The following is a 27965-nucleotide window of genomic DNA, read 5'->3' as shown; positions in this document are numbered from 1 at the left end:
ATATAGAGATTCAGGGGAGGCTGAACAAGACCACAGAAGAGTAATTCATGYGGGAAGTCCCCCTGAGCTGGAAGTAATTAGAGACTAAGAAGAGCTTTCAGGGGAAGAACCGTATGTGCTCTCCCCATTCTTTTCTATACACATCTGCATACGGTCTCTGTTCTTATTCCCCCTAGGAGTGGAATAGGTGTCAGCCCATTTTCCTCACAGCCGCCTCCTCCCCTCTCCATCTTGGCAAGGGGAGAGGCCAAATAATCAGGGGGGAGGAGAATGCCCAAGGAACACAGGAAAATGTTTAAGAGAACAGCTTAGGAACAGGAAAGAGCTGAGAAGCAAAGGGTTAAGAATGTAAAAATAGGGAACCAGAGTGGGGCACTGAGCCTAGCACATCTGAGAGCACTTGTGATTTCATGAATGCACCCAGGGAGCTGGTAGGTCCCATCCAGTGGTGACAGGACAAAGGAATAGAAATAAGCCCCAAACTGCTGGGATTCCTCCCTTCCAACTCCCCTCATCAAGCTGCTTTTCCCAGAGCCCTGTCTTGCCAGCTTGGCCAGGGTGAGGAGGAGGATGAGGAGGAGGTGCTTGGCTGGGTGGACCCTTAATTTCACTTGGCATGTCAGTTCTCGCAGTGTGTCAGTTCCATTATGCAGATCAGGTTTGCAGAGTGCTTCACTAGAGTATACTTTCAGCTTTGAGCTCTTCTGAAATGAATTGTAATCCTGCTTTTTACTGGTATTTAACAGCAAACATCCTACTAGCAGGACTGTTTATAGACCGGTATATGTAGTTTTAAATCGCTGTTACAATTTCCAAATATACTTACAGTCTAATTTGCTTTTGTTTTTAAGGTTGTGGAAAATGTCCTAAAAGTAAACCCAATTTTGGGGCCTCAAATGTTTCAACCTCTACTTCCATCAGTATTCAGGGGGATTATAGATGGGGAGGTAAGAATTATTATTTTTAACTGCTCTCAACTGTTTGTCACCAACAGGAAGGTACTCTCAGCTATTTGGCCTAATTTTCTCATTTTGACATTATTTTCTTTCTTTCTAGTTTTAAGTGCATCTACTAGGTCTTTATAGACTTATAAAGTACTGTAACTGTCGCATAGTAACAGAGTAGCACCAAGACTTGTTAAAGCAACATATTTCATCACTTATACTGTCATCCAGTGTTTATTTCAATAAAATGACACAGATTTTATTCTGTTTCTTAACTGTTAAAACTGAAAATATGGCATGGCTACACTGGGAATACTCTGTCAGGTATTTTTGTAGGTGTTGAAGGGTTTTGTTTAAGACACTTAAACCCTTGTTAAGTGTCACGTGTGCCAGAGGAAAATGAACTGGAAAGGAAGGAGATTGTCTTCAGCTTCTTTTTCTGATTGATATAACTAACAAGAGCTGAAGGATGTGATAATGTTCTATGTGAGATAGCTTCCAGCTAGTTCTGTGTGAGAAGCTTTCAGATTTTTTTTTTCACTTAGATGGTCTTAAGTTCTTCCTTTCGGTGTTGCTGTTATATAAGCACTCCATACACACTTACTTCACTCATATGTGGGATTTTATAGTCATTTTTAAAATTCATTTTTTCTTGAGCATTTTTATGTTTTTAAAAGGTATAAATGAGCAATATCATTTCTAAATTCATAGTGGTAGCTAGGGTGTACCTTATTTCCCCACATTAATGGAATAAGTTAGTGAATTATTAGAATTCTAAGTGGCTACTACAGTGGAGGGGTCTTTGCTATCCAAGCTGATATCCTCAGACAGAGAAAAATCACAGAAGAAGAAATAATATGCTTATGAGGTGCACTGCATCATCTTGAGATACTCAAAATGCTTGTCTGAACTATTTTAATACCCTGCCTTCGTTTGTTCTCTCCTTCTGCCAGTGATTTTTGTGCAACTCTTTGCCTTCAAGAAATTCTGGTGTTGGACCAAAAGAATTAAAATACAGTATGTTTTTTTTCACTGTTGAACCTTGCAGCACTAACAGGAGAAAAATTACTTTTGTCAGAAAAGTCAGTGGGTGGAATTCTTTATGCTTATTACTTTTTGAGCAAAGCCTTTGCTTCTTTCAGAGTTGAAGACTTCCAAGTATCAATACTTGGCTCCCGTTATCATTGAGTTAACTGAGATATTCCCAAGATTAAACCAAGTAATATTACTTAGCAATGTATTGGTTGCTGTACAAAATACAAAAAAGACAATTTGTTTGAACAGTTTGCAATTTGAGGAAAGATACAAAACTATACAGATTAAAACTGGAGAGTAGATTATTAAAAATATGTTCTGATTTAAGACCATAATTAATTCACTTCCTAATTTTCAAAAATGTATCAATCTTGCATTTTCAGTAATAGCTTTTTCAGGTAAACATTGGCTTTTTGTTTCTCAAGTAAGCATTTCCACTTGCTTTTGTCTTGCTAAATGCTGGATTTAATACAAATACATTTGTAGTTTCTTTTAAAATGAAAAGTAATAACTAACCATAATAAACTAATGAGATTTTTACTGCTTCCTGTTAGTCTTGAGACACTGGCAAGTTAGTTTTTGGCATATGTATATAATTTCTCTCAAAGAAACTATTTAATTTTAGAAATATTAAGCATTTCTAAATGTCATTAAAATAGTAATTCTGAATCATAACCAACTTTAAAAGACATTTCTAACAGTACAGTATATTATTTTTCCTTAAGACGCAGGATTTAAAATGTAACATAAATCACTTTGAGTTGTCTTTGCTGTTTGGTGAAAACTGAACTTGAGACTGCCATAGTTTTCCTGTTTTAAGAACTGGGAAACTCCTTGGTAATAAGTCCTCAATATTGTGTTCTGAGTGGCTTCTATAGTACAGTTTATAATTTCTAATTTAATAAAATACATCAATCAAAGATGCATGCAAGTATTTTCCATGTATTTCTGTGTTGTATGTTAAGGGTTTTTTTTTCTTTAGTTAAACTAAAATTTTTTTCTGGTTTACTTTTGTTTCAGAGATATCCAATGGTGATGTCTACTTATCTGGGGGTCATGGGTAGAGTTCTACTACAAAATACAAGTTTTTTTTCATTACTTTTGAGCCAGATGGCTTGTGAATTGGGTCAGGAGGTAAGGATGTTTGTCTTGGTATTTCAACTGCACTGCATATTGAAGTGTTGCTTCCTTTTGACGTTCTTGCATTCTTTTGAAGAACTTTTCCCTATATTTTTCATGCTTGTTCTTCCCTGATCCAACTTGATCCCTCTCTTTCCCCCTCCTTTGGTCCTTCCCCTGAACATCTGTAATAAGTTTTGTACATTCCACAATCCCCTTAAAACATCTCATAAGCTTTATCCAGTCTCTAAATTCTCTTCCCTCTGCATCCTATAATAAGTCCGTTTAATTTGCGTGGCACTACATGGTGAAAGCTTCTTTCCTTGACTCATCTTGGTGGTTTCACACCAGGGGCAATGGTCTAATCATTCTCCTCTGGTAGTCTCAAGGAGGAGCTGATTCAGTGTGCTTCATTTTCACCACTTAGGTTACTAAGGTTTTTCTGCCTGTCATTGTTTCTTATCCTTGCTGGCTTTTTGTGTTCTCTGTGATTAACCTTTGTTCACATACCCTAACAGAAATATTCATTCAGATTTGGAAACTGTTTTAACTGTGTCTTTTTGTGTATGTGTGTTCCTTGCACAGCATGCTGCTGTTATTATTAGGGAACTGAGAACAGCTGTGATAGGAATATTCTGAAAGACTAAGACAACAAGCCTCAAAACTTAAGTCATTTATGCTCAGCTGCTGGGTAATCTATCTGTTAACTGAAAACTGAGCATGAATCAAACACATTGCTAAAGCTTTAGGTCGCCGTACGGTGAGTCTCATGCTGTGTTCTTAGCTCTGATGACAAGCTTTGAGAGTTCTTAGTCCCTGAGGCAGAGATGACCGGCCTCCAGAGCTGACTGACAAGAGAAGCCAAAACTAAAGTGGACATCTTCTTTCTTTCCTGAGCTCCACTGAATATCACTGGTGTTTATGTATGCTTTCTTGTGGCTCAGACCCAGCACGGTGCAGAAGATTACATCCTCCTTTCATAGCTCAGCGTCACGCTGTTCTGGATTGTCTTAGGTGTCTGTGCATTCTGGCTTTGTCAGATGGCTGCTACCTACTTGCAGACTGGGTGCTAGTCATCCGACTCCTTCAAGTAGTTGCAGGCCTAGTATCATTATCTTAGTTTTACTATTTTATGCAACTATGCCAAGCAAACAAATATAACCAAATGTTTCACTTCCTACTCTAAATCAAGCAGTGCAAGTGTCTGGGCACAAGGTTAAAGAGGCTGTCTTTCACTAACAGGCTTTCATGCTACAAGTGTTTTACCTTGTCTTTCAGTGAAATTTAGTAAACTTCTTATCCTTGGGTAATATAGGATTTTCAAATAGTAAACACAAGTCTTCTGTTTGGTTTGTTTGTCACCAGTGAAGGTAAAAGCACAAATTTACATGATTTATATATGTTAAATTTTTATATGAAAAATGTTGAAGTAATTCAGTGTTCTGTCCCTGTATTAAAAGTATTTCTAACTTCTGGGTTACAGTTAATAGACTTAATTGGCATGCGTGTGTATGAGGGGAGAGTCCTCAGGGCCTGGAAGCACTGTCATAGAAGATACAAATAGGCCATTGCTGCAAATTATTTGTCACGCATACATAACTGCATGGTGACTTTCCCAGACTGCATGTCTCCAAATTGATTGCTAAATTAAGTGGGCTTGCATTAAGTGAAACATTCTGTTTTCATTTACATTCCAATACAACAAAACAGTTTATCTGTAAGTTAACTATATACAACGTATGTTTCTTCCAGTTGGACCAAATTCTTGGTAACATGATTGAAATGTGGGTTGATCGGATGGATAACATCACTCAGCCAGAAAGACGAAAACTTTCTGCTTTGGCATTGCTTTCACTTCTGCCATCGGTGAATAGGTGAGAAAATTTAAAATGCATTATACAAGAATACTTCAAAGGCCCTTAAGATGCTTTTTAAAAATCTTTCACAATTCTACRGATTATTATTCAAGTATGAGTAGTTTTATTGCATCTTTATTTGTGGCTGAAGATACTGAAAAACATTTAAGAGTTTTCATACTACATTATATTAATGTTTTATTGTGTTTCATAGCAATACAGTAAACTTCCTTATATTTCATGAAAAATGCTATTTAGTAAAAATGAGGAAACAGAACTGTATATTTCATTGTCATATGCTTTATTGCACATTCTCATATTAATACTGGACTAGCTGCTTCTCACAACTGTGTTTAAGTAGTTGCTTTAGTTGGCCTGTAAGTCTTTTGAGGTCCCTTCCAGGGAACAATATTTGTTCAGTCTTACTTCATATTGAGTGTAGATCTTAACTTTCATCCTGTTTTTCCCCTTCATGACACAAAGTAGAGTTGCATGGAAAAAAAGAAATAACTGTTTTAAAAGTCTTTTTTTCACTGTAGACTTCTGTAGCAAGCAGCATTATATTATTGGCCTTTTTCTCTCCATTATTGTTGGTGAATAAACACGAGAGGAATGTTTTTAAAGAAAATGATGAATAGTGTAACACTGAGTTTTAAATTGTCACTACTGGAATTCATATATAACACATGTTTAGATAAGATTTTTAGTCCATACTTACCTTAGGATTGCTCTTGCCTGCTTTGTAAGTCAGGAAGACAGTATGGCATGAGTTTATGTTTGGTTTGGAGGATTTCCTGAAAAGTTTTAAGTATTTTCTAATGGTAATTTAGGCTCTGCTTAGAAATCCTAAAGCTGTGTCAGTATCTGTAAAGCTGTAGAATATGTACTCAGTACTCTAAACATTAGGGAACCCTTGTATGTATAATTTAAAGAGGTTTCACTGCTTCTAATATGCATAGAAGTTGCCTGCCCCCTTCCCCCCCTTCCTCCCCCCAATCATCAGGACAGACACCTAGTCAAAGGTGAGCCAAGCAGCTGCTTTATGCAACAGTTTTGGGAGTGTTTTTGTTTGTTTTTTTCAATTAATGTGACAATGTTATATTACTTAAGAGTGTATTTTAGGCCTTGTTAAAGAAATGTTACCTAAAATTTAAGGTGCTGAAGTGGAATGCTGATAAATGTCTGTCTTCCTTTGAAGTTTCTCTTATAGAGAGGAAGGAAAAAGAACTTGCTGTAGATAGCTTTGTTATTTTGAACTAGCTTCAGCTGCTCCAAATTTCCTGCTGCAAGAGCCAGTTATTCCTGGCAGTCCTTACACAATAGAACTTCTCCAAATGACAGCTTTATTTTTCAGATATTCAAATTATTTAAGAATATTTTTTCTGAAATTAAAAAAAAAACCTCTTTAGTGGGCATCTTTATGTAATAGCTACAGAAATTTTACTACCAGGACCAAACATAGCTTCAGACAGAATATGTGAAAATGATTCTGCCAATTGATTTTTCCATCTATTACTGAACGATATGAATCATTCTATCATTCCCATTATATTATTCCCATTATATAATTATATTATATGTGCTGCTGCGTCTCACATTTGAAACTCCTGTTAAATCTTAAATTTTTCTAAAATAGGACTATTGTGCAAATCAATTTGAAAGGTTTAAACAGTATTTTAAAGAGTGCAATATTTAAAGAAAATATTGTTTTGATTCATACAAAAACCTTCTCGAGAAAAGCTGGGTAATTTATCCTCTGGGTATACTTCTGTAAAGAAATTCCTGGTTAGATATTCCTTTGGATATCCAAAGCCAGCTCAAGATTCCTCAGCTGCATAGACAGAGTAGAACTTTGTCTTCAAGGATGACAGCGAGACTGGCTTGCTCCGGAAGGCTGAGCCTGCTGCTTTTCCTGTTCCACCCTCAGCTTAGCAGGCAGCGCCGTCCCGTTCAGTGATCAGGGGTGGTACCAGTGGCAAGCTCAGGTTTTCAGGATTCTGCTATAGGGAAAATAGGCAGCAACACTATCTACCACTTCTTGGGGATTTTGTTCTCTTTGCTTGTTGCTTCCTATAGCTTATAGAATAATAATATCAAATTATTTTAGTGAGGAAAGGCAAGGAGTAGACAAAAGTAGTGGGGAAAAATGAACATAGCTTGTACTCCCTTTCTTCCCCATGGAGCTGCTTTATGAATATGATAGTGGGGGGAAATCAAGGGAAACCTTCCCCTATTCCCCTGCACTTCCCTCCCCCCAAGCTCTGTAGTATAAAGCCATTGTTTTTTAGATACTTTTCTAGTTATTGATCGTGTTGGCAATTTGCATATGTTCACTGGGGACTCTTCTTTTTGGGTGAAGCTAAATCTTACATCGTTATTCAGTTAAAAACAAGTATGGCAAAAATAATCTTTTTTCAAACATAGCTCCTTTGTGAAGAAGCTACTGTCAAGTGAAGGATTTTAGAATGGGTAAGATGGGAACCACTGCAGTGCAGTTGTATTTTCAGTGGCTAGCTTTCTTCTGTAGACAGTATCTTTCAGAGTTATATGTAATGGCATATGCAGGTTCACATGTCTTTAATAGCAACAGTGTACCACTGCATTTTATCCTGTCTGCATATAGTCCTTCAATCCAGCATCCTGTTTATCTTCCTGTGCACAGCTGCACATTGTGTTAGTCTTCAGAATCTCATATTAAAAAAAATTAAAACATAACAATAACTAAGTTTCTTTCCTGATTAGTGTGTTGCAGCACCTTTTCACTTGCAGTAATTTCCTGATTTTACTTGCTTTTCTCGTAAACTAAATGCTGCCTAATTATCTGCATTTGCCATCTGCGTCTGGCCACTCAAATTATGTTAGCATTTTTTGTCTGACTATATGTGCATGCTTACTATTTTCCACATTTTGTGCTCTTACTAACAACTTACCTGTTCTCTGTATCTGCATTCTTTGATATGCATTTATGAAAAGTTCTTGTTACTTCGTAAAATAGAGTGAACCTTTTTTTTTGACTAAGTATGGGCTGGCTATTTTTAAGGACCTTTTCCTTTAAACTGATGTGGATACCAGTAGGGTCCAGCAACAAGATTGAGGTCATAAACATACTCATATGGTGTAACAGTGTCTCTTGACTGAGAGGTTACCAACATCACTTAGGTCAGTAAAATCTTGCCCTGGGATGTAATCTAGTCTTATTTCCATGTAGTTATAAAATCTCAGTGTTTCTCTTCACGATGCTTGTTACCTGTTAGGTAGGACTACTTTAATGTTTACTGATTGTCCAGCAACAGCATATTTCTCTGTTTAGATCCTAACATACTAATACATGGCATTTGCAAGATTCACCTAGCTTGAAGAGAGTGACACTTGATATTTTTCTTTCATGGCACATTGTCTAGGCACATAGTATTTGTTTTACACCTGTCTGTGAAAATGTGATTGTCTTGTGCTATGTAATGCTACCACTTTAGTCTCTACCACTCACTGTTTCTGAGCAATGGCCTTGTGAACATTTGGGGTTCATAGTCTAAATTGGGTTTTTAAGGGGTTCTAGATTTAATCACTCCGTGCTTTCATTAGAAAAGTGAAAGCACAGGAAATGTGCTGTTGAAGACAGAATGTGTCTTATGCTAGTTACCCAGCCTCTCTTAACAGTCTTTGAACATACGTCACAATCAAAAGATTCCAGGATTTGTCCTTGTTTCATGAAGCTTGTGAATCCATGGAGTTTTTTTGCTGACCTCTGTTTGCGTACTTTCACTGTTTTCTAACATGACCAGTGAATGTCTTTCTTTTTTAAATTTCTTAAAGAAAGCAGTTTATAATCAGGTTGTTATATGAACAACAGACATAAAGTTTTAATTTTTCACTTTTGTTAGTCCGTGAAATTTCCGTCACACGTGGAAGGCAAAAAGGTAAGAGAAGGTCAGTAAACACATTAAAAGTTTGCTGTGTGACATGCATAAAAGGAACACCAATATAAAATGGAATGAAGCTGAGCATAAAATCTCCAAGTCATTATAGTGCCATCTGTAGCTATTATTTCATTTGTTAATGTTGATTACGAGTAGATGTTTCTAAATGGATAGCAGACTTTTTTTTTTTTCTTGCCAACTGTTGTAATTACTCTGTCAGTTCAAATCATAGTAGTTTGTTGCTACACCTTAGTTTCATGTTAGATGTTCTGATGATGCTGCATGGTGAAAAGAATGCATTAGTTGCATATAATAGTTAGGTGAGTTTAATGAAAATACAAAACAAATGGTAGGATGCTAAGTCAAATTCTAAAAACTTCAGTAACAGTTATAAAGGCAATCACTCAAAAATTAGAATAAGGATATAATAATTCTAGTGGACTTTTCTGTTCCACTTTTTCCTGTATCTAAATATTTCTGTTCTTGGGTTTTTTTAAGAGCTTGCCTGTGAAGTTTTTTGTCTATTTTTAAGAATTTACAACACAAAATTAAAGCCACTGTTTTCCAAAAAAGTCCATTAATTTTGGTACCTGAGGGTAGGTCCAATTTGAGAATTAACTTTGAGCTTGAAATGTGAAGCATTTGAATTTGTTTTGTCTTTTTCCTTTATAATTTGGGGCACTGGAGTTGTATTTAGAGATCCCATTGTTCATTTTTCCCTTTGATTCAAATTGAAGTATTTGTCTCAAAAACTACTGTAGGGAAAATGTTAAGCACCTAAGAGGTTCTCTGGGTTGCTGTACTCGTATCTAATCTTTACATAAATGAATGTCTGCTTTTTCTCACTGTGTGTCAAGTCTGATATGTCAGCCAGTGTGAGTTCTGCCATTTAGATAACTGGCATTGCAAGTTTAAGTACAGATAGTATGTAATTATAAATCTTCATTAGGTAATTACAAAAGTTAGTTTTTTCTCTGGCATTTGCTCAAGTTATTTTAAGTTAGGAAATTTAATTTTCCTCTTAAGGAGGATATGTGTCTGTATGTAATGCAGGAAATGGCAGAAAAAGTGCTTTATAAAATGTCATATTCTCCATAGTTGTATCCCCATTTATAAAGTAAGAATTTGCTACATACTGATTTTAATATCCATATAAAGAAAGGAGAATGTACTACTGAGTCCATTTCCCTGTCCTTCCCCTCCTCTGCTTTTATTCCTTCAGTCAAAGATGGGCTCACCCACACATGTAATAGACTTAGTTTTAAAAGGAGCTCTCTTTGGTTATGTTTTTACAGTTGTCATCTTTGGCCTTGGGATGTGTTTGGTTTGTCCAACAGGTAACGGTGCAGTTTTAATTGAGTGAAAAATGTGGTTTCGTTCTTAACCTGAGTACCATAGTCTGTATCACTCAAAGTGTTAAAATTAAGGAAGTTGTAGTTCTATATGCAGTTCACCTCATAGCATTGGCAAGGAAATGTAGATTGGAAAGGCACTTTAAACTTCCGTTGTTCAGGATCTCCGTCTTTTTTCATCTGCATCTAGTTGTTGTTATGGAATGGTCAGGAAGAAATTGTCATTTCTCTGCCTATAATGCCTCGTTTGCAAGGAAGAATAAGTCAATGATGGCATGGGCATGTCACCAAATGCACTGACCTATTGCAGAAAACAAGCTGCGGTCACAGGGGATTGATTGATTTGCCTCTGATGCCTTGCTTTCATTTGTGACCTAATTAAATATAGGGTTTCAGAAATCTTTCCTAAAACTCTTCTAAATATAATTTACCCTAAAATTGTTTTTTTTATTATGTAAAGGACAGCAAAAAGAAAATAATGGACTAAATAGCTTTTTTCCTAATTTTATCCTTTGTAATGTGCAGTTTACGTGTTTGTATGTAAGCTATTGAGTAACCAGTGACTAAAGCATACCATATTATTAAAAATGAGTCAAAAATCACAAGACTGGAGTAGATTTTTAAAAATAGCCAGTACAGTTTTTTGCTGGTTCCACCTGTGTGTGTTCTGAGCTGTTTTGGTATACCTATTCATCTTTTTGCCATATGCTCCATGAAATATGAGACTGCCTGAGAGTAGCTGAGATTTTGGTGACTTTTCTTAACAGTGCAAACAGTGCAAGACTCTTAAGTCAAGATATGATCCCCAAAATTAACAGTAGTACCCATGTCACTAGAAGAACTTCTGCAAATAAGTACTATCTTAAAATGATGTTTTATATTCAGACAATCTGATGAGAGTGATGGCTGAACAGAATATCAAGCTTTGATATTAAGGAAATGTCTAGTGTGCTAGCRTAAAGAACATTCGGTTTTTAAAGAAGTAGCTTTTGTATTTTGTATATGGATATTGTCTGTAATTTTCAGGAAATGCTATCAGCTGCTAATGCAGTCAGTGTGCTGCTGAAAGCTATAAAATAGGATTTATTTTTGAATCAATTCCTAGAAGCTGAATTATTCCAATTGAAAATTTGAAATTATTCTGCTTTGAATTCTTTAAATCTTTGGGTTTTAATTTTATTGTATGAACATTTGTTATTGTGAAATTAGAATGCAGGATATAAGAAGCTAGATCATCAATATTATTAAAAAGCAGTAGGTGGCAATGTATTTTTTTTTAAGATACATTAATGTTGAGTACATTTTTCATCAGTTTTCTAATTTGAACAGAGTTCACTAAATATTTTAGTGAATAGTAGAAGCTGCAGCTATAAATATTGATTTTTCTCAGCATGTCACATCTGATTTCATCGATGGCCGGCCAGCCTTTTTTGGTATGTTTTGTTTACAGGGCTACTACTCACTCTGTAGAAGACTTATTTTTGCTCTTTAGTTTGCATGACAAATGTGATATATTGATGCAATGTTTGTTTACAACAAGGTGAGAAATTTACGCTAACAATTTCTCATCAGTGATTCTGCTAGTGTAATCTTAGTTGCTGAATGCTTTCTGTCATATTATTTATTGGAGTTTAAAGCAAAATAAGATTTAAAAAATTGAGATGTATTCATTTTCTTTTCCTAAATGGGGAAAATAATTGTATGGTTTCACATTTTACTATTTTTCAGTATGTTTTGAAAGCTGCTTGATAATTTAATCAAAAGTGGTAAATGCCAAGAATAAAAAGGGAAATAAAGATGGTTTCTTAATTTTGAGGTAGATTTTTGTGATGTATTTTTACATATATGAATGTTTAGTACTGTGGAATTTTCTAAATTTGGAATGTTTTTGCTGGGTTACTAATTTGGTATTAGGATAGCTGTAGTGCCTGTCTGTGCCCTTCATAAAAGTCACTGTTGCTATTATATTAGAATGCAATAGCACTCGATGAACAGAGAAATTTCCAGTAAGCAGCAGATCAAGAACTTACTTGTACAGGAGTATGAAAGGAGTAATCTGTAGTATTTGGATATAATCAGAAATTTGTGGATAATCTGGATGATTATGATGATGAAAGAAAAGGGGTTTTGAGGCCTGATAAACTAACATTAATAAGATGTCTGTAGCAGATGTTGCTGGATGTAGCTAGGTGAGCTGAGATTAAATGTTGATGTGTATGCTGCCTGAGTGGGAGGTAGTGGCTGAATTGTTCTGACCTGAGGTCTGATCTGGAGGGTGATATGGGGGAAGGTGAGATTGTAGCTATTTGAAAACAAACCAGAACGTGCATCTTAACCCGTCTGTGGAGAATAAAAGCAGAAGGGAGCAAGACCTGCAAGAGGAGATGTTTGTTAAATTATTAGAATGATAGTAACAAAGAGAAGATACAGGTAAATGCCGGGAGAGCACAACATTTTGAGACAATTGTGACTGACCATTTCAGTAGTAAAGATATCAAGGAAAATGAGAATGGAGACCAGCCAGCCTGGTAATTTTCCTCTGAATTCTGTGTTGAGATACCAACAGTGCATCACAGGGAAACCATACCCTTGTGTTTCTTTCTACATTTTTTTACTTTTGCCTCTGCCTAGTTTTACTGTGTGTTTTTTTTTTTTAATAAAATATACAATGGGAGGGAAACAGGTTTGCTCTTACAAGTTCAAAAGAATAACTGCAGTGATAAGAATTGGTTTTCATCCATTTTGTGGGCTTTAACATCATTTTGTAATAATTATGGGATTGAAATTCCTCTTTAAAAATTGGCTTTGTTTATTTTAAAGATGGGTGAGTTTAGAACTTTTTTTGAACTTTTTGCATGTTTTTCTGCAGTACATAAATTTGAGTTGGATGATTGCTTTGTGCTCATTAATATTCATAACCTGATCCTAACATAAATCAATGAGTGCAGAGAAAATAGAGATTGCTTGGAAGGACTGTACTTAATACAGTGTTTGTGTGTTCTTCCAGTTACTTTGACCTGTCATTTTATGCAGAATTTGAAAAATTCTGTTGAATTTGGCAAATCACTTTTGCTTAGACTTCATGCTTGTATTGACAAGGAGTATTAAGTAATCAAGTTAATATATTGAGTTAATAATGTTTTTTTCCCATTCATTGTAGAAATAGATTTTCATATGTTAAAAAGTAATGACATTAGTAATTTTAATAATGTGAGCATATTAAGATAAAATTCACTGCAGGATTCAAAGATCTATTGCCATGCGAAACTGTATTCATGTCTAAAACTTGCCATTTCTACTTACTACTGGAGAGCAAAATCTGTAGTGAATAAAATATGGTTAGCCATCTCCAACAGTGGTGTATTTCAAATAGATGCTTGGAGTTTTCACATTTAAGTGCTTTCTTTATAGTTTTCAGTTAATAATAAATCTTATTGTTTAAGGGCAAGCAGCTCTGGGTATTTTGGGCCTCCTGTATTTGAAAATTGAAGGAGAATTTCCGTTGATGACAGTATCACATTTTACAATGCGCGTTTTACAGATTCCAGTCATTATGGTTAAAATTATTTATTGAAATCTCTGAAAATGTAGGGTTCTTTTGGCAGTATTTGGAGGATAGCCTCTTCAAGCGTGTGCTCCTTTTGTTCATGTGCTTCCTGCATTTCAGTTTGGATTCTTATAGACAAAGGTACTTGGGTGGTATTTTGCCCCTATGTGAACTTGTGCTTCCTACATGAGATCAGTGTGGGCGAAGTGATCTGATGCTTCCGTAGTGACTTTTCTTTGTCTGTGGCTATTTATGGGCTTTCTCATCCTCTTTTTTGCTGAGCGAGAGGTCTCATTTTAATACAAATTATGATTTTTATAGTTGCATTGCTATTCATAGGCTTAACCTCTAAGTTTCTATCCTGTTTCCAGCCCCTTTTCCCCCTTCAATTACGAGACAGGATTTTGCAGGTATTTAGTCCTTACGACAGATAAACTGAGGATGTAATCTGTTACTTAAGTGAGGGTGATATTTATAGCGCATGTGTTGTTTGCACTAAGTGTTTATCTGCACAGGAGACGCTAAAGGAAACTAAAGCTGTGTACCTAAGGGTGTAATTTTTAGAACATATGTAAACCTTTGCRGATGCCTTTTTTTGTGTGTGTGTGTGTGTCCTAAAGTAGAACTTAACAAAGTGCCTAGATCAACTCTGACATATGACTTAGAAGAGGCACCAGTCTAATCCTTGTGATGCCGTGCTGACCCGCAGGATGCCCCGGGTGGCCGTGGGACTGCAGCAGAGCATGCCTTGCTGTGGGGCAGGAGGCACCAGGGCAGCCTTGCCCAGGTCCCATGTCCGGACCTCGGTGTTCCCTGCCTTTGCTAGGCTGCATGAGTAGGTTTGTATTAGGAGCAGTTTTACTCTGCAAACAGAGATAGAACTGTATAAATGTTGCTAGTTATTTAGTAAAACATTTCGGTTTCTGGCTGAAAGCAAGAAAGGATTTACAGATAAGGCAGTACTACTGTTACAAATAGGTATGCTTTATTCTGTAATAATTATACCTCACCATCTTACATAAAACTTTTTTGAGCACTACTAGTTAAGAAAGAACAGAGCAGTAGTAGTTACAAACTAAGATAGTTCTTGGTTATCTAGAAACAAGTAGTTGAAATTTCCTTTCCAACAATACTTCTGAAGCACAGATAAAATGGCTTCCTGTCTCACTGTTTCCTGTATCCATGGCAACCGCACTTTACCCACTTATTACTTTGTTTCCTGAGTGAACAGTTGCAAAACCTAGGACAAAATGTGAGAGCTCTAGTATGCGAGAATATTGCTTTGAAAAACATTTCACAGATTAATACAGTAAGTTAACCTGTAATTTAGCCCAATGAACTACAAAACAACAAAATAACAGAAATAATGAACTGCAGATTTGGGGTAAGAATTTGCTTTTATTTATTTTGAATGTAGCAGAACTTTATAAAAGTAAAATTCAAATTAGAAATGAACCACCAATGAAAGGAAAGTTGTTTTCTGTTAGCATTTCTACTTGAATGTTTTTGCAACATCTCCTACTCATTTTTTAAATATATAAAATAGTTAAAGCAATAAGCAGTGTGTTGAATTTACTAGAAGCCATTATTTTGGCAGCTTAGTTGCTTTTATGCCATAACCAATTAAATATTTACTGGCTAGGTTGGCTGTATATTTGTTTCACTATTCATTTACTCGGAAATATTTTCAGTGTTGTTCAAATTCATGGTACTTAAGTTTTGTTTTGAAACTGCTTATTTGGCATCAAAGGAGAATATTAAAATACCAATCTGGAAAGTAATTCTTGCCTTTTTTTTTAAAGATTGTACAAGTAAAATTTTTAAACTTTCAAATGAATATTATTTATAAACTTGATCTTTTTTATCTCTACTAGCGAARTCAGAGATGAGTGAGAAGGCCAAAGACAGGGATATGTGTGGACTACAAAGTTCTCCACCCTGCATAGGAGCATTCCTGTATATCCTTAGTTGTTTTCTTTTATTGCTGCTCCAGAAGGAGATTCTTGGCTGTCCATCTGTTTGCCGGCTCTGCACAGGGAGGCAAGTTAACTGTCGTAACTTAGGTCTTTCAAGCATCCCACGGAACTTTCCCCAAAATACGGTTCTTGTCTACCTCAGTGGGAATAATATATCACATGTGATTCCAAATGAATTAACAGGCCTTCAGAAACTTGCTGCACTGTACATGGATAATTCCAGTATTTCATATGTACATCCGAAAGCTTTTGTGGAACTYCATAAACTGTGCTACTTGCATCTAAATAACAATAATATTAAGCGCCTGGATCCAGGAATATTTGAAGGTCTTTCCAGTCTTCGTTGTTTATACCTACAGAACAATCAAATAGCTTTTGTTCCGAGAGGATTATTTAGTGATCTCCTTTCTGTTAGATATTTAATGCTTCAAAGGAATCGTCTCAGTGTCCTTGGAAGTGGGACTTTTTTGGGAATGATAAGTCTCCAAACACTTAATCTAGCCAATAATAAGATTTCATGGATATCAGATTCAGCATTTTATCACCTTGAACACCTTGTGTATTTGTACCTTGAAGGTAACAACTTAACAGTCGTGCCATCAAATGCCATTGGAATGCTCAAAAATCTTGAAAGACTCTCTTTGTCTCACAATCCCATTGGATCAATATATTCTTTTGCATTTAAAGGACTTAACAAGCTCAGATATCTGTCTTTAAAAAGTGTGAAGCTAAAACATATTGCTGTAAACGGATTTTTTGGATTAAACAACCTCAGCCAGTTAATCTTAAGTTATAATGATTTAGAAAATATAAGTTCCAGCAGTTTTACTTTGTTGCGTAATTTAATGTATCTGCAGCTAGACAGAAATAAAATAGCCAGTATTGGTGATAGTACCTTTGCAAATATGGGGCATTCACTTAAAATACTAAATTTAGCATTTAACAATATTACAGAGTTGCAACCTGAAGTGCTCAAGCCCTTAGTGTCTTTAACTCACCTGCAGTTAAATTACAATCCTTGGAACTGCAGCTGCAAAATGCTTAGGTTACATAAATGGCTAGCATCATCTTCTGTTTCTGTGAAAATTCATTGTCAAAACCCCCTCAGTATGCGTGGTAGACCTTTACATTATATTAAGTGGACTCCCTTTGCCAACTGCAGTAGCCCTACTGGCAGTCCAGAAAAAGTCTGGAATCTAGGATCTGTAGATATTCATCACAGCACTACCACTTTGCTGATGGCATGGCATAAGGTAGACGGGCACAACACATCCGAACAGTTTTTCAATGTGGATGCTAGATATGTTAATTTCTGGGAAGGAGCTACAGCAACATCTGCTAACCCATTGCTTTATGAAAAAAATGCTGCTGAAAATCCATCACAGGCAACTATGGTATTATCACTATTGCCAGTGCAAATACCAGCACAGATTATACCTGTTAACACAAGTGTAGAAGACGAAAGTTTATCTCCATCAGATGCAGCATCTGTGTCATTAAAAACATCTCTACTTTGTACACAACAAGTTGAAAARCTGAACCAGGCTTTTGACATTTTACTGGCTTTTTTCATTGTGGCGTGTGCTGTAATCCTGTTCCTAACATACAAAATTATTCAGTTTAGACAGAAATTAAAGATGTTAGAAAACTCAGGGGAAAAGAGAATAGAATATTATGGTTTTTATCAGCCTGGCAGATACAGCATAACTGACCCAGTGCAGTCTCTAACTCAGAATTCATTGGGACATTCAGAACTGGACCAAATTAGGCTGCTCAAGCGAACAGCATCTGAGAGTCAGGCCCAGGTCATATTGTTTGAACATTCAGCATTGTAATGTACCTCATTTGATTTGGTGGCAAATTTATTGTGGTCTGAAATGTCAAAAAATCAAGAACTCAATTTTCTAAAAAAAAAAAAAAATTCCTTCACTGGTTAAAATCAACTGGTTATAGTATTGTGGAAAATGGTATAATTTGTTTCCCATCATCATTCTTTCCCTAACTGTTTTGGAATTTATTCACTTCATTAGGTGTCAGTTAAGTCTGACATGGATAGATATATTTATCCTCTGTGCCTGTTTGATGAAAGGAATCTTTCATCTATCACTCAAGTATATCAAAAGATGTGCAGTAAGAAGTGTGCTTGTATATTTATTATTTATCTTTATTTTGTAGTCCTTACTGGTATTAAGTATCTATAGAAATTACATAGCTAACCTGAAGATGAGCAAGCAAAATAGATCATTTTATCAGGATCGTGAAGCTAAAAAGTTGGGGTGARTGAGAACAGAAAAATGCTTTAGATGTTTATTGTAATGAACACTTTCTGTTCTGCCTCCGTTAGTCATCACAGTGGAAAAAAAAGTGAGCATTCTTACAGTTAACATGTTCAATCTTTTGAGAAAGCAAAAAATCTAAAATGATATAAATTTGTTCATACCTATGACATTTTAATATACAAATTTGTGTATTCAGTCTGTATAATGAATATATTAAAAATTTGAATTTTTTGGTTAGTGTGTATTTCATTTTATGATCATAACTGCAACTGGAGTTAATATGGAAACTGGCATTCCCTTGGATTGAAAATTTGACAAAGTTTGTAGTGTGTCTAAGATAATAGAGCTGGTTAATTATTTTCTAAAAAAGATATCTTGTCATCTATATAGCAGTAGTTTGAAGGTGTTTTTTGCAAGATAAACAGTATAAACTGAGGAAATATACTTCAAATATATAACTTCTAGATTAAATGCTGAAGGTATTTAAATATTTGTGATGTATATTTGCAAGTGTCAGGTCAAAGTACATTTTTAGTAAAGGCTAACTAAGCTTAGGAGTCTTATTTAAATAACAGATATTATTTTAATATGTAATTTGCATTTGTTTCAACTTTTTTTCTGTTTATATTTTTAGTAGGATATGCCTACTGTGCTGTAGGTTTATTTTGAACCTGGATTTCTATGATTCTTTTTCCAATAACTCAAACTCTATCCAGAATATGTTCCAGAAAATCCAATTAGTGTAAAGTTTTCAACGAGCTGAAGGGGACTTATTCATGTAGATTCTGTGTCTTCCATAAATATGTGCCCTACAGACTTCAATCACTTGAATTTTAAGCAACTCAGTTTACAGTTAAATCAGTAAAGCCTATCATTTAGCACAAGGAAGAATAGAGAAAAATATTTTGATAGGCTCTCCTTCCACAAAGTTAATTGAAGTTGCTTAAATAAGTATCTTGCTGTTCCCAGATTCAGTCTTGAGACCAAGGGCAGTCTCCAGATGCATAGACCTACCATAGCGTTTCTTGTTCCAGCCTTCTTTCCTTCTGCCATCATAACTAATATGCGTGGCAAAATGTCCCAATATTGTGCTGCTCCCCATCATTCCATTTCATGCATCTCTAATCCATTTCTGAGAATGACAGTACAAATACGGACCTGGGCTGTACTGTCTCTGTGTGAATGTGGAAGCATATGTTGTGTGCATCTGTTGTTACTTGTTATCTGTTATCTGTTTGTATTGAATGTACTGAAATCTCAATTTACTGTTTCATACTACTGTATTTTAGTGTAACTTACTGTATAATACATCAACTACTTTTATGGAACACTGAATTCAGCTACTTGAACAAAAGTTTAAACCATTTGGATTGCATGAGTTAAAACTATTTGTATATTTTAAAATGTTATTCCAATTGTAGATCAGATATTAAATGTAAACTGCAGATTTTTTAAGAAGGGAAAATATTGATGAAGCTTTAATTCATGCTTAATTCTTTAGGTGGCTATCCGTTAAGGTTTTTTTCCTCTTTATCCCATTTTGCTTGTTACTTTCCATTTCTCTTACATAATTCCTTGTGATAAGTGTTAATTATTTTTTTCCTTTAATTAGACCTGCAGATTCTGTTCTACTATRGTAGTTCTGCAGTTTTAAGTGCTGTATTTCTAAATTGTCAGTTTTATATAAATACATCTTCAAAAATAATGGACTGTGTTAGCATCTAGATGAAAGAAATTCCAATGAGAGCTAGTTAACTAAAATTCATTAACAGAAATGCTGATGTCCTCATAAAAGAAAGGATTTTTCTAGAGTGGACAGATGTCGAGATTGACCAAGTCCACTTCTCAAAGAAATCTGCCAGGTTACAGGTCTTCTGTTTTAAACTGTGTATTCCACAACTGCTTTCCTGTGAAGAATGCAGTTCCCTCTGAAGGTGTGCCCTTTCCAGTACCAAGCTTCTGTAGAAATTGTTTTTCAAGAATGAGTCTCACCATCCATAGTGGTGGAGTGTAGAAGGAAATTGATAGTGTCATAGCTGTTTCCTCAAGCAAAGGGATAGACCTGTTGAGAGCTGCCTTTTGGAGAGGAAGCAGTCATCCTCTTATATCCATCTTGCTAACAATTTTATGGATAAGACTAACAAGGAATTGAGAGATTCATTATGCAGATATTSGGAAATGCCTTTGTTTTGCAATTAGTAGTTTTTGTATTAAAATTTTCACACTGGGAAACCAAGATCCTTCCATGTAAGAAAAAAGTATATGAATGTTGGCAAGTGTGGTTCATATGTGTCTTAACTATTAAAATCATTAGAGATTGTATTAGAAGGTTTAGCAGAGTCAGCCCTAAAGGATGTAAAATGGAGCTTAAGTTTTTGACTAGTCACCAGTCCCTTGCTAGATTCCCATCCATAATGTTTATCATTGAGTTTATGGTCAGCCATAGGACTCTCCTGGAAATGTTCTCTTAGCTGTGTTGTTACTGTCTTGGGAGCTCCTTAGCACTGTGCAGCTTCTAGGGACAAAAATAAATAATTAAATAATTACATTGCTTGTAATATGTGTAAAGTAATCTCTATTTGTCCCCTTTCTACCTCTCTCCAGGCTAATGAAATAAGAATAAAGAATTACTTAATCTTTCTGAAATCTATTGTTATACCAGTAAAGGTGGTGAAGCTTCTCCATTTCTTGTTTTTTATTGCTTCATTCTGGCCAGTGTAGAAAAGCAGAAAAGATTTTCTCCTTTTCCTTTTGATCTCTGGAGGAGAAAAGGATGCTTTGCCATCTAGCATTTTTCCTTCTTTTCTGATAGACTGAGGAATATGCATAGCAGAAATGGAGACCATTTTATTTAAGAACAACTAACATTATTATCATGTATGTTCTATTAAAGTGATGATAGAATTTTATTTATAGTGGCTTGCTGCATAATTAAAATCCAAATTCTGAATTTTTTCATAAAACTTCAAGGTAGCAAAAATGTTGAATGGAATAGCTGAGTGTATTGGAAATGACATAGAATGGGAAGACCATGTATCATTTTCTTCAGAACTGATGTAGTCTTTTTGCTTTGCAAAGCTTTTACTGCTTTATCTAACAAATACTGAAATAAAAGGTGTGAAACTAGTCATGTACATACTGCCCTAGGTATGTTTGCTACACTTGGTTTTCATTAGAGGCAAGGTAAATTTTACTTACAGGTGGCATAAAAGATCCTTTTACTAATTAAAATAATGTTAATATTTGTTAATTACAGCTTTGGAACTTGATCCTAGACTGTTCTAGATCCTGATTAAGAGGGTTATAGAGGTTATAAACCTCTAATTCTGAACCTGTCTCTTGATAATTCTTGCTGCATACCCAAATGATGTTTTGCCCTGATAAATCAGGGAGACTGGGTAGTTATAAAAATAGCTACAATTTTAAGCTGTTGTTTGTTCTGGTGCTAATCTGGACTATACAGTATTTAAGAAAGGAACTGCTTAAATGCTGCCTTCTTTCTGAGTTAAGATTTTAGCACTAACAGTATTAGTTGCTCAGTTTTGAAACCAACGTTCTTCTAAATTCTAATTCTAGTCCTTTTTTTTGAATCTTCACATGTGATTTTCCAATGTATTTCTTGAAACAAGCAGGCTAATTTTAGACTTTTAAAAATATGTTACATTGATATGCATGGCTCTTCCTTTCTGTTCCATGAAAATAAGACCTAATACACTTTATATTGCCATTGAATTTTAATTAGGTTTGTTTTTTCAAAGCACAGTGAGTATGTGTTGTCTTTTTTTTCTCATCATGTCTTGCATTCTAAAAATAGTTGTATTGTTTAATGATTCCGTACTCAGTAAATTTTTCAGTGAACCTTCGGTAGGAACAAACTTCATGTCCCATTGCAAGGGAAAAAGGAGAAAATATTATTTACTGAAAGCTGTAGGTGGTAGTTACCCCATTTTGAAAGGTCTGCATTCTGTAGCATTTGCTATTCTCGAAAAAAAAAAAAAGACATTAATAAGTTTTTATATATTTACTGAAGAAAGAAGTAAAATGTTACTCCTCATTTATGCCAAAAAAGTAAAAATATCCTCTCCAAAAAAAAGAAAATAACACTTAGGCTGCTTTCTCAGCCTGTTCTTTGCAGCTATCAAGAACAGTATTTTCGGTTCTCAACTTTCTCAGTTTCTTCTGGAAAGGTCAAAGATTCTTGGAAGTACAGCACGCTCAAGCAGGCCTCCCTGCGTGCTTCTGTTATCAATTTGTAAGCACGGGAAAAACCCAAAGAGTTAGTGAGCACTATGCCTACAGTACGTTTACATTTTGGCTGCTTAACATAACCCCCCTGAGTATATTGACCGTAATTAATCCTGTAAGGCACGAAATGGCTATGCCTTCACTGGGTTAGACGTCTACCCCCATCCACCCCAATATCAAATTCCAGTGGTGGTTAGGGATTCATGTGGGTTGGAAGCAATGCATGTAGCAACCAGGTGGCTGATAGTGACCTGTACTATTATTTAAATGGTACGTACTTGCAGAGCATAGCTTACTTCTTCCAGGGGCAGCGTGTTCTCGGCTGAATTCCCTGTGTCACCTATTGAAATGAACTTTAGAACAGCTGTTTCCTTTCTCACATTGGAAGAACATTAACCATGTTAATGGCATTTTCCTAGAAATGTGTTTCAAAAAAAAGTATGAGGCAAAAGAACTTAAGTGGAAGGTATGCTGTGCAGAAATCTCTGGCTCAAATAAAGAAATTTTTTATCTCTGAGGGCTCATCCTGCAGGCTGTTAAATAGGCACTACTTATTTTCTCAGTAGTGCTGTATAATTTCTAGATTGTTTGCTTGCTATCTTTAGAACCCCATAGAGATTCAGCCTCACAAGATTTAATACTTTGTTTCTTGAATGAGACAGTGAAGCTGTTTGGTAAGTGGGAAAGTCACTTTTAAAATGTAAATAGATACTTGACAACAGCAATAAGAATAAGGCAAATGAAAGAAAAATGTATCAGTTTTGATAACTGGTATGGGATTTTGGAGTCCCAAGTTTCATTATACAAAATTCAAGTTCATTTCCTGGCATTTTTCTGTATCTGAATTAAAAAATGGAACAAAAACAATCCTTTGAAAACAAAATAATTTGAGTTGAATCACAATCTTATCAAAGCAAATCTAAAAAATATTTTATAGCCTTAGAATTTTAACTTCATATTTATTTTTTCTGAAGCATCTAGTGTTGTGTAATGTCTCTGTTTTTCTGATATACGTAAGGTTTTACTGTATGTCTGCAAAGATATCTTCAAATACCATAAGCATCTAATGTAAAAGTTGCTACAGCTTATTCAGTTTTTCAGTTTTGATCCTAAATATGAAAAGGAAATGAAAGCATTTTAAGAAAAATATTTGACTACGTACTTTAAAGTATTTGTATTATTAAAATGCAATATGCAAACTTAGTATTCAATATCTTTAAACAGAAATCATATGGAACCTGTCCACTTCAGCCTAACAGGCAGCAGCCTATTTTGGGGAAAATTTAGCCTACCATTCCAAACAGGGACTAGTAAGGTGCTTCAGTCAATAACAGTGACCCGGGAAAGAGTTATAGTTTACCACCACCCCTTAGGCCTTTTCTTTGATGCCTATAGCTGAAACTTTTGCAGCCTTCCCTGAGGCACACATCTTTTCCCTGACAGTATTCCTTAATCCTTTTGTAGTTCACGGACTAGGAGTCCATCCACCTAAGGCCCACAATGGCAGGGAATCTCGAACTGGGTAAAAATGTTTTTTCACCCTCCATGGGGAGTCATCAAATTGCACAGAAGGGGGAAGGAATACTCATAAGGCTGGACAAAGAAAGCAAGAGAGGAATGTACCTCTTCAACATTCGGCTCTTTCCTCAAGGGTTTGCTTGTAAGTTTTGCATTGAATAGTGATTGGAGAAAATGTGTGGAATTGTTAGGAACAGAAGCCAGTACCCTGACCTCCCTACTAGCAGGAGCATCCCTCCACAAGCAGTTCTGAAGTTCTGTGCTAATACTTGTTTTTATCTTTTATTCCATTTGCAATTACATCCAGGTTTTCAACACACTATAAAGTTATTTCTGGAAGACACTGGCAGATGAGTGGGATTTTTATTTTGTTTTTTTTTAAGAAATAATTGAAGATATTTCTTACATATTTTTGATAACTTTAAGCCATTACTGTAGTTTACAAAAAAGAAAAATTTTGAATAGCTACTTGATAGTGTGCTCAGCTGAACAGTAAGTAATGAAAACACTATTTTGTGAATGTGCCCTACAGTTATTGAGCAAATTTCCTGTTTAGCTCGTTTAGCTAATTCACCTTCCTATTCTTTTCCAGTGTTATCCAAGATAAATTCTGTGGTATCATCAATATTTCAGTGGAAGGGCTGCATGATGTTATGACTGAAGATCCTGAAACAGGAACATACAAAGAGTAAGTGGAAAATGTAATTAATTATTATGTGTTTAACAGTAGTAGTACTTTATATATAGTGTTTCCATCTTGACTGAAGGCAGCCAAGACATACACTCATAAGAGTTCTGTTTTCACAATAGTGGATATTATAGCAAGATAAGAAATTTTTGGTCCTATGAAAAATGATTGTGATTTCGTAGGGGGATAAAACAGCTTAAGATGAGAATAAATTTAAAATTATGTTGTTCATAAAATTACCTACTAAATGATATCTCAACAGATTCGTATTCTTGCTTATGTTTTTTGTCGACATGACATTTTATATCTAAATTATGATCCAACAAATGTGTGTATTTATAGGTGTCAGTTTAGAGTTTCTTTGAATATGACATCTGGGGTTTAACCAAAATCTCTTCCTAAATGCCTCAACTTCATTGAGTGTATCCAGTGTACCCAACACTTCATCATGACATGGAGATGATTGGATCCTATTCCACAAGAACCTTTCTTCCCCTTTGGTTTTTCCACTTAACATACTTCCTTCTGAAATTAATTTCCAGATTGATATAAGCTGATCTGCAGTAGGGCATACCTCAACAGGCAGTTTCCTGAGCTGGAAGCAAGAGTTATTTTATGGCTGATGGGGCTGGTGGGCAGGAGTGCCCAGAGTACATGGCCACCAGAATCACACTGATTCATCTCCTGCTGCTTCCCAGGTTCTTGGTGGTATTGCATCAAAGTTGGAGAAGTCAAAAAGCACTGAATAATAAGGAATTTCAAAGACAAAGATCTAAATTTTGTATTTTCTCTGCAATATTTACATAGTTTTAGAACTATAGAAAGGCAAAAAAACGGTGCTCTGCAGGATGTCTCTGTGGGCATAATATATTCTGATAACAGTATAACTTTGTGCTCAAAATCAAACACTTTCTAACTTGCAGGTAGTTACTTGGTGATGGAATAGGCTGCATCTGTACTAATTAATTAAATGGGAATAGGAATGTTGTCTGGCACTGAAGCCAGCTGGCACAGAACAGCTGGCATACATGCTATTAAGCTCTCCTCTCTCAGAATAGGCAGGCTGCACACACGAGTCTGCTGAGAACGGTCTATGGCTCATGCTAAACCTGAACTGTGCCCAAGACTTGCTTGTGAAAGTGCAGGTTGACCCATGACAGGGATTTTTCTAATTATTTATCAGTATAGATGATTGAATTCTGGAGTCTGGGAATGTGCCTTGGCACTGTTTTTTATTTACTATTAGAGASATCACCATAGAGTCCATTCTGTTTCTAAATGTGTTGCTTTGCCAGCACTTATTGAAAAGAATCTTCACAGAAAATAAAACTTTGTCCCAGTTCATTTCATATTTTTAAGGTTGAAGTCCTGCAGAACTGGTCATTGTACTTTTCCAGATTCTGGGCATTGTTTTTTGCTTTATAAAATATAGAAACACTGAACCAGGGATGTATTTCTGTTGACAGATACTAAATGTGCTGTTGAAAAATTCTGACATTTGTGTTATACATTTCACCATTATCTGAAAGTAAATAGTGCTGTGTGCTATTCTGGCTGTTCAGGTTCAAGAAGAATGAATTTAAACTTGAATTCATTCAGAAAAAAAATAGATTGTGCACACCCCTGATTATCATAATATCTAACTACCTTAGTGGGGAGACTAAAAGAAAACACGTGTATACTGTAGGAAAATCGAGGCTGAAGCAGTGTATAACTGCAGTTCATAAATGAGCAAGAGGGGATGGATAAACATGCAGAAAGAAAATGAACTATACAAATAAATTAAATGACAGTGTTGGCCTGAGAATACTTGTGCAAGCTGACCATGAATACATTTAAGCTGGAAATTTGAAGAAACTGTTCTAGTTAGGGCAATGAGATAGTGGAACCACCTTTTCAAATACAAATGCAAAGATAAAAACACAGAGATAAAGGTTTCTTTATGAATTTATCTCTGGATAACTTTCACCAATGTCTTTATAAAAGTTCAGTCAACCTTCTTATTTTGAGTTATTCAAGAGGCAGAAAAAAACTCTGGCATCTAAACCAGTATTTTTCATAATTTGTTTCTATACTTATTACAAAAACAATAGTTAAAATATGCATATTGCTGTGCATATTATTACCTATCAATTGGATGTGGCGCAAAAAAGTAACAAGTTTAAAAGTTTGTTAAGAAGTTTGTTTTATCTGCTTACAAAGGCACTTTAAATGATTAGATACTAACTCATTTCTTTCTGCCTAAACCTCTATTATTCAATGTCTTTCAGATTTTTATCTAGAATGAGTAGTAGTGATCATACAGGGCTTTCAAAACCCCTTGTTAGATAACTCTTTCTCAGAGCAATATGAATGTAATGAAAAATCATTGCCAGTTTTTCTAATATACAGTTTTGGATATGTGCCATTTTTTTCATGTTGATAAGATGCAGAGTGCTTGTATTGCACTTACCTGGGAAGATTGAGAAATTCTAGTTAGGAAGAGCAGATTTTTCTAATTTAAGTTTTTTTAACCCACATAGTCTGTTTTCTACCTGCAGAAATATATTTTTAAGCCAGAATTTGACCTAAAATATATCTATTTACAGCATGTCTTTTCCTGAAAATTATTCTTACTGAAAGATATCTCTGAATCTGATCTGCACAACCTAAAATGATGCCTCATTTTTCTGATTCTCATTTTAATATTGGAAAGTAGTCAATGAACACAGTTAGAAAATACATTCTAATGTGTTTTAAAATGTAAAAACATTATATTTAATTCTTTTACTTGATTAAAATCATTATTTTAAAACAAATTTCTTCATTTATTTTAAGAGGAATGCCCTTTTCCTATTTTTGAAATGCACATTGGGTTTTTATCTAATTTAAAAAATGTGATATAAATGATGAATGTATTTCTGAAGATAAAATAATGTAAAAGATATTTAATTCAATATACCTACTTTTGTCTGTTCCCCCACGTGCCAACTTTTCAACTGCTTGAATAGAAAGCAAAATTCTACCCATAAACATTTTCATGTTTACAACACTGATAAATATGCATGAGAACTAAAAGCTGTCCTGTATGAAGGAAATGAAAATTAAATAGAATTTGGAGAGTGAGATTCTCCAAAATGTCATCACTGAGGGTTTTGCCAAGGCATCTCTCTTCTTTTGAGTATGGGATCTCCATCTAAAAAAGTGACTTGAATTGATTTTACAACTTTAACTTGCAAAAAACAAATGCCACCTGGAATCATTAAACATATGTATCCTCTTCCTGCGATCAGATAGGCAGTATCAGGTACAGGAAGAGATTGTTTCTTTTGTGTATTTTTAACCTCTTTTTGGAGAAGTAAAAACTGCTGTTTTTCTGTGACAGTGAAGATATCCTCTCAAGAAATCAAAATCTGTTTAAATGTTGAACTATAAAATACATCTGGTAGAAAAGTAGATGATAAAAAAGAAAGCTTGAAAGATAATGTGCACTGGTTTGAAATGTGGACT

General features: G+C 35.1%; 2 protein-coding genes across 15 annotated transcripts in view; both read left to right on the top strand.

Moving 5' to 3' along the window:
* The window catches only part of IPO11 (importin 11), a 108638-nt gene that overhangs the window by 67545 nt on the left and 13128 nt on the right, over positions 1-27965 (top strand). For 7 of the 13 annotated variants that reach the window (XM_026056411.1, XM_026056407.1, XM_026056409.1 and 4 more), the window contains 4 exons: positions 852-947; positions 3000-3113; positions 4851-4972; positions 24381-24476. In XM_026056411.1, the coding sequence (XP_025912196.1) occupies positions 852-947; positions 3000-3113; positions 4851-4972; positions 24381-24476 (428 nt within the window). Of the gene's footprint in view, positions 1-851; positions 948-1897; positions 1962-2999; positions 3114-4850; positions 4973-8835; positions 8924-10166; positions 10179-15644; positions 15728-23734; positions 23931-24380; positions 24477-27965 lie in introns of those variants that run through there. The other 6 variants (XR_003251998.1, XM_026056416.1, XM_026056414.1 and 3 more) reach the window with 6 other exon arrangements.
* LRRC70 (leucine rich repeat containing 70) lies at positions 4886-20571 on the top strand. 2 transcript variants are annotated; one of them, XM_026056419.1, is made up of 2 exons: positions 4886-4972; positions 15645-20571. In XM_026056419.1, exon 2 carries the CDS (start codon positions 15656-15658, stop codon positions 17579-17581), a length of 1926 nt encoding a protein of 641 aa, XP_025912204.1. In that variant the 5' UTR covers positions 4886-4972; positions 15645-15655; the 3' UTR covers positions 17582-20571. The 2 variants fall into 2 exon arrangements, with proteins under 2 accessions (XP_025912204.1, XP_025912203.1); XM_026056418.1 differs by lacking the exon at positions 4886-4972 and adding an exon at positions 13162-15154.

Source organism: Apteryx rowi, unplaced genomic scaffold (genome assembly GCF_003343035.1).
Source record: "Apteryx rowi isolate R43461 unplaced genomic scaffold, aptRow1 scaffold_131, whole genome shotgun sequence".
Taxonomy (NCBI): Eukaryota; Metazoa; Chordata; class Aves; order Apterygiformes; family Apterygidae; genus Apteryx; species Apteryx rowi.
This window is presented reverse-complemented; position numbering and strand designations above follow the sequence as displayed.